The following is an 18,049-nucleotide window of genomic DNA, read 5'->3' on the forward strand; positions in this document are numbered from 1 at the left end:
ACTGTACCACATGCTGCACTAACATTCCTGTACACATTATATACATGACAGCATAATATATAGCACAGGTTCCCTGAGCTATACAGTGTACCACATGCTGCACTAACATTCCTGCACACATGACACCAGCCAGCAGGGAGATGTAACTTTCTGCACCCTGACAGCTCTGGATGTGACTAGTGTTTAAAACATGTAACAAATATTTGCAAAACGACTTAACACTTTATATGAACTTGCGCTGATCTGGTCGTCACCTTTTTTCAGAATGCGGCGGCGCTGTCAGACATCGACACGGGAAACATGCAGAAAGTCATAAAAAATCAAAACGTTACCCTGTGCATATGGGCGAACCTCAACAAGAACCCCAGGTAACCCCCCACCATAGTACAGACCGCCATATACCGCCTATTATAGTACCAGACACTCACTGCTCTCATCTATACAGGTTCCGGGGTTACGACTTCCAGGAGGAGGCGATCTCTTTCGATTTGCCGAGAACTCTGGCCCTGAGCAACATTGCGGTCCGAATCCTTCGCACCGACTACGACCACCTGTCCTGTCAGAGTCAGACCTACCAGCCTCACGGCAAGGAGCCGGAAGAGAAACCACCCGCCGGCGACGCCGACCCAGAGAGCGAGGGCGGGGACTGCAAACCGGTCGCCTCGGAGGAAGAAGAGAAAGCGGCGCCCGATGATGTCACTGCGGCGGAGGAGGAGGCGACAAAATCCGAGGAGAGGAAGGTAATCATGTCTCTACATCTGTGTTTCCAAACCAGGGTGCCTCCAGCTGTTGCAAAACTACAACTCCCAGCATGCCAGGACAACCTTTGGCTGTCCAGGCATGCTGGGAGTTGTAGTTTTGCAACATATAGAAGGACACTGGTTGGGAGGGCAATTCTCCAGCCATGGTTTCCCTACAGGTTTCCTCCACTGGGGTTTTTCCACTATCCTAAGTGCAGGAAGCTCTCTGGGCATGCTGGAAGTTGTAGTTGTGCAACAGCTGGAGGCACCCTGGTTGGGAAACACTTCTCTAAGCCCAAGGGAAGGACAATCCTCCAGCCATGGTTATCCCTACAGGTCCCCTTTACGGAGGCACACTGGTTAAGGCCGCATTCACATCTTGTTTTTGCAATACGGTTCCTGTATCAGGTTTTTTGTAAAACGTATGTCTCAAAACCGGACCGAACCGCGTACAACCGCGTACAACCGTATATACCTCTGTACGGTTTGAAAACGGATGTCCGGTTGCATACGATTTAATACTTTTTTGAAAAACAAAACGTATATTTACGTCCTTGGCCGGCTCCCGCGATATAATGCGGACCCGGGGCTAATAGCGCGCGGCAGCGATCACGGTGGCTCGCGCTATTAACCCTTTAGACGCGGCATTCAAAGTTGAACACCATCTCAAAAACGAAAGTAAAAGCTTCCTGGCTGCTCAGTGGGGCTGATCGGGACCACCGCAGTGAAAATGCGGTGTCCCGATAAGTTAGGACGCGAGCGGAGGTCCTCTTACCTTCCTCCGGGGCGTCTGTTCGGCGATTGATTGCTCCAAGCCTGAGAAGCAGGCTTGAGCAATCGACCGCCGATAACACTGATCAATGCAAAGTTATGGCTTTGCAGTGATCAGTGTAAAAGATCAGTGTGTTCAGTGTTATGGTTTCCTATGGGGGCTATAACACTGCAAAAAAAAAGTTTAAAATAAAACCGTTACTAAATGTCATTTAACCCTTTCCCTAATAAAAGTTCAAATCAATGGCGTACACGCAAAAAAAATCCAAAGTCCAAAATAACGTATTTTTGGTCACTTTTTATATCATGAAAAAATGAATAAAAAGCGATCAAAAAGTCCGATCAATACAAAAATGGTACCGTTAAAAACTTCAGATCACGGCGCAAAAAATGAGCCCTCATACCGCCCCAAACGTGGTCAAATAAAAACGTTATAGGGGTCAGAAGGTGACATTTTTAAACATATAAATTTTCCTGCATGTAGTTATGAATTTTCCCAGAAGTACAAAAAAATCAAACCTTAAGGCTGGGTTCACACTACGTTTTTCAACTACGGTTCCCGCATACGTTTTCTATCAAAAACAGTATGGGGAAAAAACGGATGGAACAGTATGGGAAAAAGTAAACTGTATGCGTTTTTAAAAGTGCATACAGTTCCGTCAGTTTTTATAAAGAAAAAACCTATACGTTTTTGAAAATGTTGTCCATTTTTAATGGGAGGGGTCTTGGGTGGGGACTTTAGGATTCAATGTGCAAAGTAAAAACGTATATGTTTTCCCGTATGGAACCGTATACATGCGCGTTTCCCATTGACCTCCATGTTAAAAAAAAATGTATGCGGTTGCAGTACGGTTTTTAAACCGGAGACAAAATTGTGGTCAACCACGGTTTTGACTCCAGTTTAAAAACCGTACTGCAACCGCATACGTTTTTTTAACATGGACGTCAATGGGAAACGCGCATGTATACGGTTCCATACGGGAAAACGTATACGGTTTTTACTTTGCACATTGAATCCTAAAGTCCCCACCCAAGACCCCTCCCATTAAAAATGGACAAAATTTTCAAAAACGTATGGTTTTTTTTTCTATAAAAACTGACGGAACTGTATGCACTTTTAAAAACCCATACGGTTTACTTTTTCCCATACTGTTCCATCCATTTTTTTTCCCATACGGTTTTTGATAGAAAACGTATGCGGGAACCGTAGTTGAAAAACGTAGTGTGAACCCAGCCTAAGTCGGGTATCATTTTAATCGTATGGACCTACAGAATAATGATAAGGTGTCATTTTCTCCGAAAAATGTACTGCGTAGAAACGGAAGCCCCCAAAAGTTACAAAATGGTGTTTTTTCTTTAACTTCGTTGCACAATGATTTTTTATTCCATTTCGCTGTAGATTTTTGGGTAAAATGACTGATGTCACTGCAAAGTAGAATTGGTGACGCCAAAAATAAGCATCATATGGATTTTATAGGTGCAAAATTGAAAATTGAAAGTTTTATGATTTTTAAAAGGTAAGGAGGAAAAGAACGAAAATGCAAAAACGGAAAAACCTGTGGTCCTTAAGGGGTTAAATAAAGTTCTTCTTGTTCTATTTGTGGGAAGAACTTTCGGCGTGCACTGCGCATGTGCAAACTGCAAAACCGCATTATGCAAATCGCTCGCACATACGGTTCTATACGGCTCCCATTGACCACTAATAAAAAAATAATAATACGTATACGGGTTGTATCTGGTTTTTCACCCAGACATAAAACTGTAGTAGATTATGGTTTTGTGTACAGGAAAAAAACAGATAAAACCGTAAATGATGCAAAACGTAAACAACCGTATCCTACGTTTGGCGTACGGTTTTCTATGACGTCTATACATACGGTTTTCTATGATGTCTATACATACGGTTTTCTATGACGTCTATACATACGGTTTTCTATGACGTCTATACATACGGTTTTCTATGACGTGTCTATACATACGGTTTTCTATGACGTGTCTATACATACGGTTTTCTATGACGTCTATACATACGGTTTTCTATGACGTGTCTATACATACGGTTTTCTATGACATGTCTATACATACGGTTTTCTATGACGTGTCTATACATACGGTTTTCTATGACGTCTATATATACAGTTTTCTATGACGTCTATACATACGGTTTTCTATGACGTCTATACATACGGTTTTCTATGACATGTCTATACATACGGTTTTCAATGACGTCTATACATACGGTTTTCTATGATGTCTATACATACGGTTTTCTATGACGTCTATACATACGGTTTTCTATGACGTCTATACATACGGTTTTCTATGACGTCTATACATACGGTTTTCTATGACGTGTCTATACATACGGTTTTCTATGACGTCTATACATACAGTTTTCTATGACGTCTATACATACGGTTTTCTATGACGTCTATACATCAGTTTTCTATGACATGTCTATACATACGGTTTTCAATGACGTCTATACATACGGTTTTCTATGACGTCTATACATACGGTTTTCTATGACGTCTATACATACGGTTTTCTATGACGTCTATACATACGGTTTTCTATGACGTGTCTATACATACGGTTTTCTATGACGTCTATACATACGGTTTTCTATGACGTCTATACATACGGTTTTCTATGACGTCTATACATACGGTTTTCTATGACGTGTCTATACATACGGTTTTCTATGACGTCTATACATTCGGTTTTCTATGACGTCTATACATACGGTTTTCTATGACGTCTATACATACGGTTTTCTATGACGTGTCTATACATACGGTTTTCTATGACGTCTATACATACGGTTTTCTATGACGTGTCTATACATACGGTTTTCTATGACGTCTATACATACGGTTTTCTATGACGTCTATACATACGGTTTTCTATGACGTGTCTATACATACGGTTTTCTATGACGTCTATACATACGGTTTTCTATGACGTCTATACATACGGTTTTCTATGAAGTCTATACATACGGTTTTCTATGACGTCTATACGTACGGTTTTCTATGACATGTCTATACATACGGTTTTCTATGACGTCTATACATTCGGTTTTCTATGACATGTCTATATATACGGTTTTCTATGACGTCTATACATACGGTTTTCTATGACGTCTATATATACGGTTTTCTATGACGTGTCTGTACATACGGTTTTCCATGACGTGTCTATACATACGGTTTTCTATGATGTCTATACATACGGTTTTCTATGACGTCTATACATATGGTTTTCTATGATGTCTATACATACGGTTTTCTATGATATGTCTATACATACGGTTTTCTATGACGTGTCTGTACATACGGTTTTCTATGACGTCTATACATATGGTTTTCTATGATGTCTATACATATGGTTTTCTATGACGTCTATACATACGGTTTTCTATGACGTGTCTATACATACGGTTTTCTATGACGTCTATACATACGGTTTTCTATGACGTCTATACATACGGTTTTCTATGACGTGTCTATACATACGGTTTTCTATGACGTCTATACATACGGTTTTCTATGACGTGTCTATACATACGGTTTTCTATGACGTCTATACATACGGTTTTCTATGACGTGTCTATACATACGGTTTTCTATGACGTCTATACATACGGTTTTCTATGACGTCTATATATACGGTTTTCTATGACGTGTCTATATATACGGTTTTCTATGACGTCTATACATTCGGTTTTCTATGACATGTCTATATATACGGTTTTCTATGACGTCTATACATACGGTTTTCTATGACGTCTATATATACGGTTTTCTATGACGTGTCTATACATACGGTTTTCTATGACGTGTCTATATATACGGTTTTCTATGACGTCTATACATACGGTTTTCTATGACGTCTCTATACATACGGTTTTCTATGACGTCTATATATTCGGTTTTCTATGACGTCTATACATACGGTTTTCTATGACGTCTATACATACGGTTTTCTATGACGTGTCTATACATACGGTTTTCTATGACGTGTCTATACATACGGTTTTCTATGACGTCTATACATACGGTTTTCTATGACGTCTATACATACGGTTTTCTATGACGTGTCTATACATACGGTTTTCTATGATGTCTATACATACGGTTTTCTATGACGTCTATACATACGGTTTTCTATGACGTCTATACATACGGTTTTCTATGACGTCTATACATACGGTTTTCTATGACGTCTATACATACGGTTTTCTATGACGTCTATACATACGGTTTTCTATGACGTGTCTATACATACGGTTTTCTATGACGTCTATACATACGGTTTTCTATGACGTCTATACATACGGTTTTCTATGACGTGTCTATACATACGGTTTTCTATGACGTCTATACATACGGTTTTCTATGACGTCTATATATACGGTTTTCTATGACGTGTCTATATATACGGTTTTCTATGACGTCTATACATTCGGTTTTCTATGACGTCTATACATACGGTTTTCTATGACGTCTATACATACGGTTTTCTATGACGTCTATACATACGGTTTTCTATGACATGTCTATACATACGGTTTTCTATGACGTCTATACATACGGTTTTCTATGACGTCTATACATACGGTTTTCTATGACGTGTCTATACATACGGTTTTCTATGACGTCTATACATACGGTTTTCTATGACGTGTCTATACATACGGTTTTCTATGACGTCTATACATACGGTTTTCTATGACGTCTATACATACGGTTTTCTATGACGTCTATACATACGGTTTTCTATGACGTGTCTATACATACGGTTTTCTATGACGTCTATACATTCGGTTTTCTATGACGTCTATACATACGGTTTTCTATGACGTCTATACATACGGTTTTCTATGACGTGTCTATACATACGGTTTTCTATGACGTCTATACATACGGTTTTCTATGACGTGTCTATACATACGGTTTTCTATGACGTCTATACATACGGTTTTCTATGACGTCTATACATACGGTTTTCTATGACGTGTCTATACATACGGTTTTCTATGACGTCTATACATACGGTTTTCTATGACGTCTATACATACGGTTTTCTATGAAGTCTATACATACGGTTTTCTATGACGTCTATACGTACGGTTTTCTATGACATGTCTATACATACGGTTTTCTATGACGTCTATACATTCGGTTTTCTATGACATGTCTATATATACGGTTTTCTATGACGTCTATACATACGGTTTTCTATGACGTCTATATATACGGTTTTCTATGACGTGTCTGTACATACGGTTTTCCATGACGTCTATACATACGGTTTTCTATGATGTCTGTACATACGGTTTTCTATGATATGTCTATACATACGGTTTTCTATGATGTCTATACATACGGTTTTCTATGACGTCTATACATATGGTTTTCTATGATGTCTATACATACGGTTTTCTATGATATGTCTATACATACGGTTTTCTATGACGTGTCTGTACATACGGTTTTCTATGACGTCTATACATATGGTTTTCTATGATGTCTATACATATGGTTTTCTATGACGTCTATACATACGGTTTTCTATGACGTGTCTATACATACGGTTTTCTATGACGTCTATACATACGGTTTTCTATGACGTCTATACATACGGTTTTCTATGACGTGTCTATACATACGGTTTTCTATGACGTCTATACATACGGTTTTCTATGACGTGTCTATACATACGGTTTTCTATGACGTCTATACATACGGTTTTCTATGACGTGTCTATACATACGGTTTTCTATGACGTCTATACATACGGTTTTCTATGACGTCTATATATACGGTTTTCTATGACGTGTCTATATATACGGTTTTCTATGACGTCTATACATTCGGTTTTCTATGACATGTCTATATATACGGTTTTCTATGACGTCTATACATACGGTTTTCTATGACGTCTATATATACGGTTTTCTATGACGTGTCTATACATACGGTTTTCTATGACGTGTCTATATATACGGTTTTCTATGACGTCTATACATACGGTTTTCTATGACGTCTCTATACATACGGTTTTCTATGACGTCTATATATTCGGTTTTCTATGACGTCTATACATACGGTTTTCTATGACGTCTATACATACGGTTTTCTATGACGTGTCTATACATACGGTTTTCTATGACGTGTCTATACATACGGTTTTCTATGACGTCTATACATACGGTTTTCTATGACGTCTATACATACGGTTTTCTATGACGTGTCTATACATACGGTTTTCTATGATGTCTATACATACGGTTTTCTATGACGTCTATACATACGGTTTTCTATGACGTCTATACATACGGTTTTCTATGACGTCTATACATACGGTTTTCTATGACGTCTATACATACGGTTTTCTATGACGTCTATACATACGGTTTTCTATGACGTCTATACATACGGTTTTCTATGACGTGTCTATACATACGGTTTTCTATGACGTCTATACATACGGTTTTCTATGACGTCTATATATACGGTTTTCTATGACGTGTCTATATATACGGTTTTCTATGACGTCTATACATTCGGTTTTCTATGACGTCTATACATACGGTTTTCTATGACGTCTATACATACGGTTTTCTATGACGTCTATACATACGGTTTTCTATGACATGTCTATACATACGGTTTTCTATGACGTCTATACATACGGTTTTCTATGACGTCTATACATACGGTTTTCTATGATATGTCTATACATACGGTTTTCTATGACGTCTATACATACGGTTTTCTATGACGTCTATACGTACGGTTTTCTATGACGTCTCTATACATACGGTTTTCTATGACGTCTATTCATACGGTTTTCTATGACGTGTCTATATATACGGTTTTCTATGACGTCTATACATACGGTTTTCTATGATGTCTATACATATGGTTTTCTATGACGTCTATATATACGGTTTTCTATGACGTGTCTATACATACGGTTTTCTATGACGTCTATACATACGGTTTTCTATGATGTCTATACATTCGGTTTTCTATGACGTCTATACATACGGTTTTCTATGACGTCTATATATACGGTTTTCTATGATGTCTATATATACGGTTTTCTATGACGTGTCTGTACATACGGTTTTCTATGACGTCTATACATTCGGTTTTCTATGACGTCTATATATACGGTTTTCTATGATGTCTATATATACGGTTTTCTATGACGTGTCTATACATACGGTTTTCTATGACGTCTGTACATACGGTTTTCTATGACGTCTATACATACGGTTTTCTATGACGTCTATACATACGGTTTTCTATGACGTGTCTGTACATACGGTTTTCTATGACGTCTATACATACGGTTTTCTATGACGTCTATACATATGGTTTTCTATGACGTCTATACATACGGTTTTCTATGACGTCTATACATACGGTTTTCTATGACGTATCTATATATACGGTTTTCTATGACGTCTATACATACGGTTTTCTATGACGTCTATACATACGGTTTTCTATGATATGTCTATATATACGGTTTTCTATGATGTCTATAGATACGGTTTTCTATGACGTCTATACATACGGTTTTCTATGACGTCTATATATACGGTTTTCTATGACGTCTATAGATACGGTTTTTTATGACATGTCTATATATACGGTTTTCTATGACGTCTATACATACGGTTTTCTATGACGTCTATACATACGGTTTTCTATGACGTCTATACATATGGTTTTCTATGATGTCTATACGTACGGTTTTCTATGATATGTCTATATATACGGTTTTCTATGACGTCTATACATTCGGTTTTCTATGACGTCTATATATACGGTTTTCTATGACGTCTATACATACGGTTTTCTATGACGTGTCTATATATACGGTTTTCTATGACGTCTATACATATGGTTTTCTATGACGTCTATACATACGGTTTTCTATGACGTCTATACATACGGTTTTCTATGACGTGTCTGTACATACGGTTTTCTATGACGTCTATACATATGGTTTTCTATGACGTCTATACATACGGTTTTCTATGACGTCTATACATACGGTTTTCTATGACGTATCTATATATACGGTTTTCTATGACGTCTATACATACGGTTTTCTATGACGTCTATACATACGGTTTTCTATGATATGTCTATATATACGGTTTTCTATGACGTCTATACATACGGTTTTCTATGACGTCTATATATACGGTTTTCTATGACGTCTATAGATACGGTTTTTTATGACATGTCTATACATACGGTTTTCTATGACGTCTATACATACGGTTTTCTATGACGTGTCTATACATACGGTTTTCTATGACATGTCTATACATACGGTTTTCTATGACGTCTATACATACGGTTTTCTATGACGTGTCTATACATACGGTTTTCTATGACGTGTCTATACATACGGTTTTCTATGACGTCTATACATACGGTTTTCTATGACATGTCTATACATATGGTTTTCTATGATGTCTATACGTACGGTTTTCTATGACGTCTATACATACGGTTTTCTATGACGTCTATACATATGGTTTTCTATGATGTCTATACGTACGGTTTTCTATGATATGTCTATATATACGGTTTTTACACTTAAACTGGATACGGGACACGTATTGCAAAAACGAGATGTGAATGCGGCCTAAGACAGCATCACATAGACCTGTGGAAGTTCTCATCCTGAGCTTTCTGGTTCATAAGCTGGATGTCACAGCAGCACAGAGGGACTCATGCAAAACCGCGCCCTGTTTTCTGCCCCGCAGAGCGTTCTGAGTGCTGCGCCGCCGGGGGACGATGTGACCGAACAAGAGGAGAAGACGGCGAATGAGGCGGAGAGGAAGAGCGAGAGTCCAGGGGGAGACGGCACTGAAGGTGGGTGTGGGGTCCGAGGATTAGGAAAACTTCTTCCAGAAACAGCGCTACCCCTGTCCTCAGGTCATGTTCCGCATTACAGCTCAGTTCCATCATGCGAATGGAGCAAAGTTCCAATGTCGCACACATCCTGAGGACAGTGGTGGCGCTGTTTCAGGAAGAAAGCATAGACAGCGCTATCCCCTTAGACAGATTATGTGTTGCAGTTCATGCGCTAACCTGTTTTAGCTGATGTTTTAGACATGGAGTTTTTCAGCTATATTTATTCCAATTCCATCACTGAAATGATTTCCTAATGCTGCCTAATCCTGGAGGGGAGGTGAATTACTACTATATATCCTGATCTCATATAGATAGAGCTGGAGGGGGAGGTGTATAACTGCTATATACACTGATCCCATAGAGATAGCAGGAGGGGAGGTGTATAACTACTATATATCCTGATCTCATAGGGATAGCAGCAGTATATAGATAGAGCTGGAGGGGAGGTGTATAACTACTATATACACTGATCCCATAGAGATAGCAGGAGGGGAGGTGTATAACTACTATATATCCTGATCTCATAGAGATAGCAGCAGTATATAGATAGAGCTGGAGGGGGAGGGGGAGGTGTATAACTGCTATATATCCTGATCTCCTAGGGATAGCAGCAGTATATAGATAGAGCTGGAGGGGAGGTGTATAACTACTATATATCCTGATCTCATAGCGATAGCAGCAGCAGTATATAGATAGAGCTGGAGGGGAGGTGTATAACTGCTATATATCCTGATCTCATAGGGATAGCAGCAGTATATAGATAGAGCTGGAGGGGAGGTGTATAACTACTATATATACTGATCCATCCCCTAGAGATAGCAGCAGTATACAGATAGAGCAGGAGGGGAGGTGTATAACTACTATATATACTAATCCCATGGATGCAGCTGAGCTGGAATGATACAGATAGAGCCGTAGGAGTAGTGATGGTGGGTGTGAGCATTGTTAAGAGGCTGTGACATCATCAAAGCAGATGGCGGTTATATCGTCCTGGATTATCAAAAACTGTATTAAAGGAGCGCGATGTATTTCGTTCAGGTCCCTCCCCAACCCCGACACTGAACGAGCAGGAAATGCTGGAGGACGACGTGGTGGATTTACGTCAGTTCACGAGTCTGGGCGGAGTCTATTATTTTGATGTCCTTGTTCTGCCGCCACAGTGTAAGCAAGTGAACGGCTGGAGCATGGTGCAGGTGAGAGGACACAGCAGAATAGTGAGCGCAGCTCTGGAGTATAATACAGGATATAACTGAGGATCAGTACAGTATAAGTAATGTAATGTATGTACACAGTGACCTCACCTGCAGAATAGTGAGTACAGCTCTGGGATATATTACAGGATATAACTCAGGATCAGTACAGGATAAGTAATGTAATGTATGTACATAGTGATCTCACCAGCAGAATAGTGAGTACAGCTCTGGAGTATAATACAGGATATAACTCAGGATCAGTACAGGATAATTAATGTATGTACACAGTGACCTCACCAGCAGAATAGTGAGTACAGCTCTGGAGTATAATACAGGATATAACTCAGGATCAGTACAGGATAAGTAATGTAATGTATGTACACAGTGATCTCACCAGCAGAATAGTGAGTACAGCTCTGGAGTATAATACAGGATATAACTCAGGATCAGTACAGGATAAGTAATGTAATGTATGTACACAGTGACCCCACCAGCAGAATAGTGAGTACAGCTCTGGAGTATAATACAGGATATAACTCAGGATCAGTACAGGATAAGTAATGTAATGTATGTACACAGTGATCTCACCAGCAGAATAGTGAGTACAGCTCTGGAGTATAATACAGGATATAACTCAGGATCAGTACAGGATAAGTAATGTATGTACACAGTGACCTCACCAGCAGAATAGTGAGTACAGCTCTGGGGTATAATACAGGATATAACTCAGGATCAGTACAGGATTAGTAATGTATGTACACAGTGATCTCACCAGCAGAATAGTGAGTACAGCTCTGGAGTATAATACAGGATATAACTCAGGATCAGTACAGGATAAGTAATGTAATGTATGTACATAGTGACCTCACCAGCAGAATAGTGAGTACAGCTCTGGGGTATAATACAGGATATAACTCAGGATCAGTACAGGATAAGTAATGTAATGTATGTACACAGTGATCTCACCAGCAGAATAGTGAGTACAGCTCTGGAGCATAATACAGGATATAACTCAGGATCAGTACAGGATAAGTAATGTAATGTATGTACACAGTGACCTCACCAGCAGAATAGTGAGTACAGCTCTGGGGTATAATACAGGATATAACTCAGGATCAGTACAGGATAAGTAATGTATGTACACAGTGACCTCACCAGCAGAATAGTGAGTACAGCTCTGGAGTATAATACAGGATATAACTCAGGATCAGTACAGGATAAGTAATGTAATGTATGTACACAGTGACCCCACCAGCAGAATAGTGAGTACAGCTCTGGAGTATAATACAGGGTATAACTCAGGATCAGTACAGGATAAGTAATGTAATGTATGTACACAGTGATCTCACCAGCAGAATAGTGAGTACAGCTCTGGAGTATAATACAGGGTATAACTCAGGATCAGTACAGGATAAGTAATGTAATGTATGTACACAGTGATCTCACCAGCAGAATAGTGAGTACAGCTCTGGAGTATAATACAGGATATAACTCAGGATCAGTACAGGATAAGTAATGTAATGTATGTACACAGTGACCTCACCAGCAGAATAGTGAGTGCAGCTCTGGAGTATAATACAGGATATATCTCAGGATCAGTACAGGATAAGTAATGTATATACACAGTGACCTCACCAGCAGAATAGTGAGTACAGCTCTGGGGTATAATACAGGATATAACTCAGGATCAGTACAGGATAAGTAATGTAATGTAGTAATGTATATACACAGTGACCTCACCAGCAGAATAGTGAGTACAGCTCTGGGGTATAATACAGGATATAACTGAGGATCAGTACAGGATAAGTAATGTAATGTATGTACACAGTGATCTCACCAGCAGAATAGTGAGTACAGCTCTGGAGTATAATACAGGATATAACTCAGGATCAGTACAGGATAAGTAATGTAATGTATGTACACAGTGATCTCACCAGCAGAATAGTGAGTACAGCTCTGGAGCATAATACAGGATATAACTCAGGATCAGTACAGGATAAGTAATGTAATGTATGTACACAGTGACCTCAGGAGCAGAATAGTGAGTACAGCTCTGGGGTATAATACAGGATATAACTCAGGATCAGTACAGGATAAGTAATGTATGTACACAGTGACCTCACCAGCAGAATAGTGAGTGCAGCTCTGGAGTATAATACAGGATATAACTCAAGATCAGTACAGGATAAGTAATGTAATGTATGTACACAGTGATCTCACCAGCAGAATAGTGAGTACAGCTCTGGGGTATAATACAGGATATAACTCAGGATCAGTACAGGATAAGTAATGTAATGTATGTACACAGTGACCTCACCAGCAGAATAGTGAGTACAGCTCTGGAGTATAATACAGGATATAACTCAGGATCAGTACAGGATAAGTAATGTAATGTATGTACACAGTGACCTCACCAGCAGAATAGTGAGTACAGCTCTGGGGTATAATACAGGATATAACTCAGGATCAGTACAGGATAAGTAATGTAATGTATGTACACAGTGACCTCACCAGCAGAATAGTGAGTACAGCTCTGCAGTATAATACAGGATGATAGGATCCTCCTTATACTGATGGTCTCTCTCCTGCGTCCCTACAGCTGGTGTCAGGTGGTCTGCGGTGGTTCCCGTTTCCTCAGGAGCCCCTCCTCTCCTCCAGTCTGGGGGTCTCGCTCCAGGAGAAGGACATGGAGGGTCTGATGTCTCCGGTTGGAATCACCTTTAAAGTTCTGAACAACGTGATCTTCTTCGAGGAACCTCAGGTGGCTCGATGGGACCCAGAAAGTAACGTAACATAATGAACTCTAGTCTTATATAGTGTATAGCAGTGTTTCCCAATCACGGTGCCTCCAGCTGTTGTAAAATTACAACTCTCAGCATGCCCAGACAGCCAACGGCTGTCCGTGCATGCTGGGAGTTGTAATTTTGCAAAGGCTTGAGAGGCACAGTTTAAAGGAAAATGTACTAATGGTTGAGATGAGGGAAGCCTTGATTTACCTTTTAAGGGCAGTGTGGATCCTCTGGAGGAGGCAGACAGGCCGTTGGCTGTCCGGGCATGCTGGGAGTTGTAGACTTGTAACAGCTGGAGGCACGTGGGTTGGGATATACTGTTGTGTAACGATAAAAACACAATCGTTTGGGGGTCGTCCTGTCTTATAGTTGGGTAGAGCGTCTCCTACAGTGAGTGTGATGTAATACATCTTAATAACCACCAGAGGGACATGTTCTTTGCTGATGCTGCCCCAGGCCGCTCCCCCTCATTTGCATATGTAATCAGTTTCCCATATTTTTCCTGATTGAACCCCTTGTGTTTATTCTTCAGGCGGGAACTGGAAGACGGACGCGATCGCCAAGACGAAATACGACGCAGAGAGGCGCGAGCTGAGCTTCAGGACGGGCGCCTTCTCCACCTTCACCCTCATCCAGGAGTCTCACCTACACATGCCCTACGAGTCCTGGGAGCTGACCCCCAAGGGCGACAATGAGGTGTCCCTGACTATCACCTCCGCCTTCACCGACATCCAGATCGACATCAAGGTGAGGAGCGCGCGTCATCCGCACTTTCTAATATCATTTTAAGTTTCAATACCTCTGCTTGCCGACAGTGAATGTTTACATTTAAAGGGGTACTCCACTGGAAAAAAATTCTAAATCAACTGGTGCCAGAAAAATTACTTCTATTTGAAAATCTGAATCCTTCCAGTACTTATCAGCTGCTGTACACTACAGAGGAAGTTCTTTTCTTTTTGAATTTCCTTCCTGTCTGACCACAGTACCTCTGTCCATGTCAGGAACTGTCCAGAGCAGGAGAGGTTTTCTATGGGGGTTTTGCTCCTTCTCTGGACAATTCCTGACATGGTAAGAGGTGTCAGCAGAGAGCAGTGTGGTCAGAGAGAAAGGAAATTCAAAAAGAAAAGAACTTCCTCTGTAGTATACAGCAGCTGATAAGTACTGGAAGGACTAACATTTTTTTTTTTAAATAGAAGTAATACAAATCTGTTTAACTTTCTGGCACCTGTTGATATAGAAAAAAAAAATGTTTTCCAATGGAGTACCCCTTTCATGTTGCCCTGACCGTGTTTTCCAACCAGTGCGCCTCCAGCTGTTGCAAAACTACAACTCCCAGCAATACGGACAGAGTCCAGCACTTAGGTGAGGGAGGAAACCTATAGGGAACCATGGCTGGAGGATTGTTCTTCCCTTGCGTTTAGTCCAGTGTTTCCCAACCAGGGTGCCTCCAGCTGTTGCTAAACTACAACTCCCAGCATGCCCGGACAGCCAAAGGCAGTGTGCACTTTTTTTTTTTTTATACATTTAACGCAAGAACAAAAATAAATAAAAAATTTAAAAAATAAAAAAAAAAGGAACTTCAAACTTTACCCACACTAACATTGTTAAATATAATAAACAGGAAATAATAAAGTGCTGCAACAATACAGAGCGGTGTCTCAAACCTAGTGACGTTTTTTGGATGCAAAGTGGTCCTGTTTTCAGTAAAATAAGTGGTGGCAAAAAACAAAACAAAAAAAAAAGCCCCAATATTTACAGTGTGAATTATGGGGAGTATTTCCATTGAGTTATAAGGCTGCGTTCACACGTCAAAAATAAAGACTAAAAAATAAAATAAAAAAAAGGACAATAACTGATGCAAATGGATGTTATCCATTTGCGTCCGTTATTGTTCAGTTAATAAACCCCAAAAAAATATTTTTTGTTCTGAGCATGCTCAGAAGTAAAAAAACGGATCAAAAACCGATTCGAAAACAACGGATGCAAACGGATGACATCAAAGGCTCATTCGTTTTCCATAACTTTAATGTTAAATTTACTGTATCAATTTTATTCTTCCATTTTTTTTTTGATAGAAAAAAAAAAAATACTGCACGTGCCGTTTTTTTCTGCCGTCAACAAAACGGAAATGAGCGCAGACGCATGTAAACGGATTGTAAAAAAAAAAATCCTGTTGACATAAATGGAATTTTTTAAAATCCGTTTTTAATCCGTTAACCGAAACAGGGATGGAAAAAAAAAAAAAACAGCGACAGACGGGCGTGTGAATGCACCCTAATAATGGGACACGTGTGACAATTTATTAATGTATATCATATCATTTTTTATTTATTTTTTAAAGCATTAGGCTCACATGGCAGAACTCTGCCGAAATTTAAAGCACATTTGCCCTGATTTACTAACGTTTTCCTGACAGTTTTTCCTCGGGTTGTGCGCCCAAATTGTGCCGCACACTGCATGCGAATGACTGGCGATGCAGGGCGGAAGCTCCTGATGTCACAACTGTGCCGTCTGACCGCGGGGGCCCCCTACGATCTCCCTGCTGCACCCGGCGTTCATTTAGAGCGTCTAGTTCTGCGCCAGAGGCTCGTGACGTCACGGCCGCGCCCCCTCAATGCAAGTCTATGGGAGGGGGCGTGACTACCGTCACGCCCCCTCCCATAGACTTGCATTGAGGGGGCATGGCTGTGACGTCACGAGCCTCTGGCGCAGAACTAGACGCTCTAAATGAACGCCGGGTGCAGCAGGGAGATCGCAGGGGGCCCTCCTGTGGTCAGACGACAGATAAAATGTAGGGGAAAAACCTGTTGGGAATCAAAACCCACAAAGGCCCCGATTTACTAAGTGTTGTGGAGTTTTCTTTATGTTTAACAGGATTTTTTGGTGGAAATTCCACATTTCGCAAAATTTATAGACCAGTCTTCAAATTTTACGGAATTGCGGGCAGAATCCCATTGAACTCAATGAGGCATTGACCTTCAGCAGAATTCTGTGTTTTGCGCACACAAATTCTGACGCAGTTCCGTTCAAGCTTTAGTTAACGGAATTTGTGCGGAATATGAAGGATATTCCGCAATGTGGTTGGAGCCTTATAAACAAAAAAAAATGGTGGATTTTAAGGGTTAATATAATTTAGAACAAGACGCCGGACCAATGACCGGTCGTGTTAGCGCCGTGTTAATGGTGTCCTTCCGGTGCAGGATGAGCAGTGCCGGCTGGCGTCCGTGTCCAGCGTTGACGGTGACCTGTCTGACATCATCGGGCGGTGGATGACTCCTCTGCGTCTCAAGACCGCGATGGAAAGGGTCGGGCTGAATGTCTTCCTGCAGAGGATTCCGGGAAATACGTCAGCGTCAATAAAAAGGTAAGAACTGAGGCCGAGCGCGCCTATTCACACGGTGATGATGACATCACACAGTACGTAGCTCCGCCTCTTGTGAGGTCATTTCTTGAACCTCTGATTCGCTTCTGAACGGACCGGCATCTTAATATGTTTCGCTATTTTGGGGACAGATGCTTATTTATATATTTGTTTTATGGCAGAGCGAACAAGCGGAGAAAATGGCGTACAAGGAAATGGCGCTTCTGTCGCCTTCATTTACCTT

General features: G+C 40.3%; 1 protein-coding gene across 1 annotated transcript in view; it reads left to right on the forward strand.

The window, feature by feature from the left end:
• The window catches only part of DNAI7 (dynein axonemal intermediate chain 7), a gene marked incomplete at its 3' end in the record, with an annotated part of 36,054 nt that extends 18,010 nt beyond the window's left edge, over positions 1–18,044 (forward strand). Inside the window, 9 exon segments of the mRNA XM_056569947.1 lie at positions 265–368; positions 446–740; positions 10,312–10,420; positions 11,501–11,655; positions 14,255–14,438; positions 14,977–15,191; positions 17,645–17,762; positions 17,765–17,808; positions 17,988–18,044. Coding sequence (XP_056425922.1) covers positions 265–368; positions 446–740; positions 10,312–10,420; positions 11,501–11,655; positions 14,255–14,438; positions 14,977–15,191; positions 17,645–17,762; positions 17,765–17,808; positions 17,988–18,044 — 1,281 coding nt within the window.
• Between the last annotated feature and the right edge of the window lie 5 nt (positions 18,045–18,049).

The sequence above is a fragment of the Hyla sarda genome, chromosome 4 (assembly GCF_029499605.1).
Source record: "Hyla sarda isolate aHylSar1 chromosome 4, aHylSar1.hap1, whole genome shotgun sequence".
Lineage (NCBI taxonomy): Eukaryota > Metazoa > Chordata > Amphibia > Anura > Hylidae > Hyla > Hyla sarda.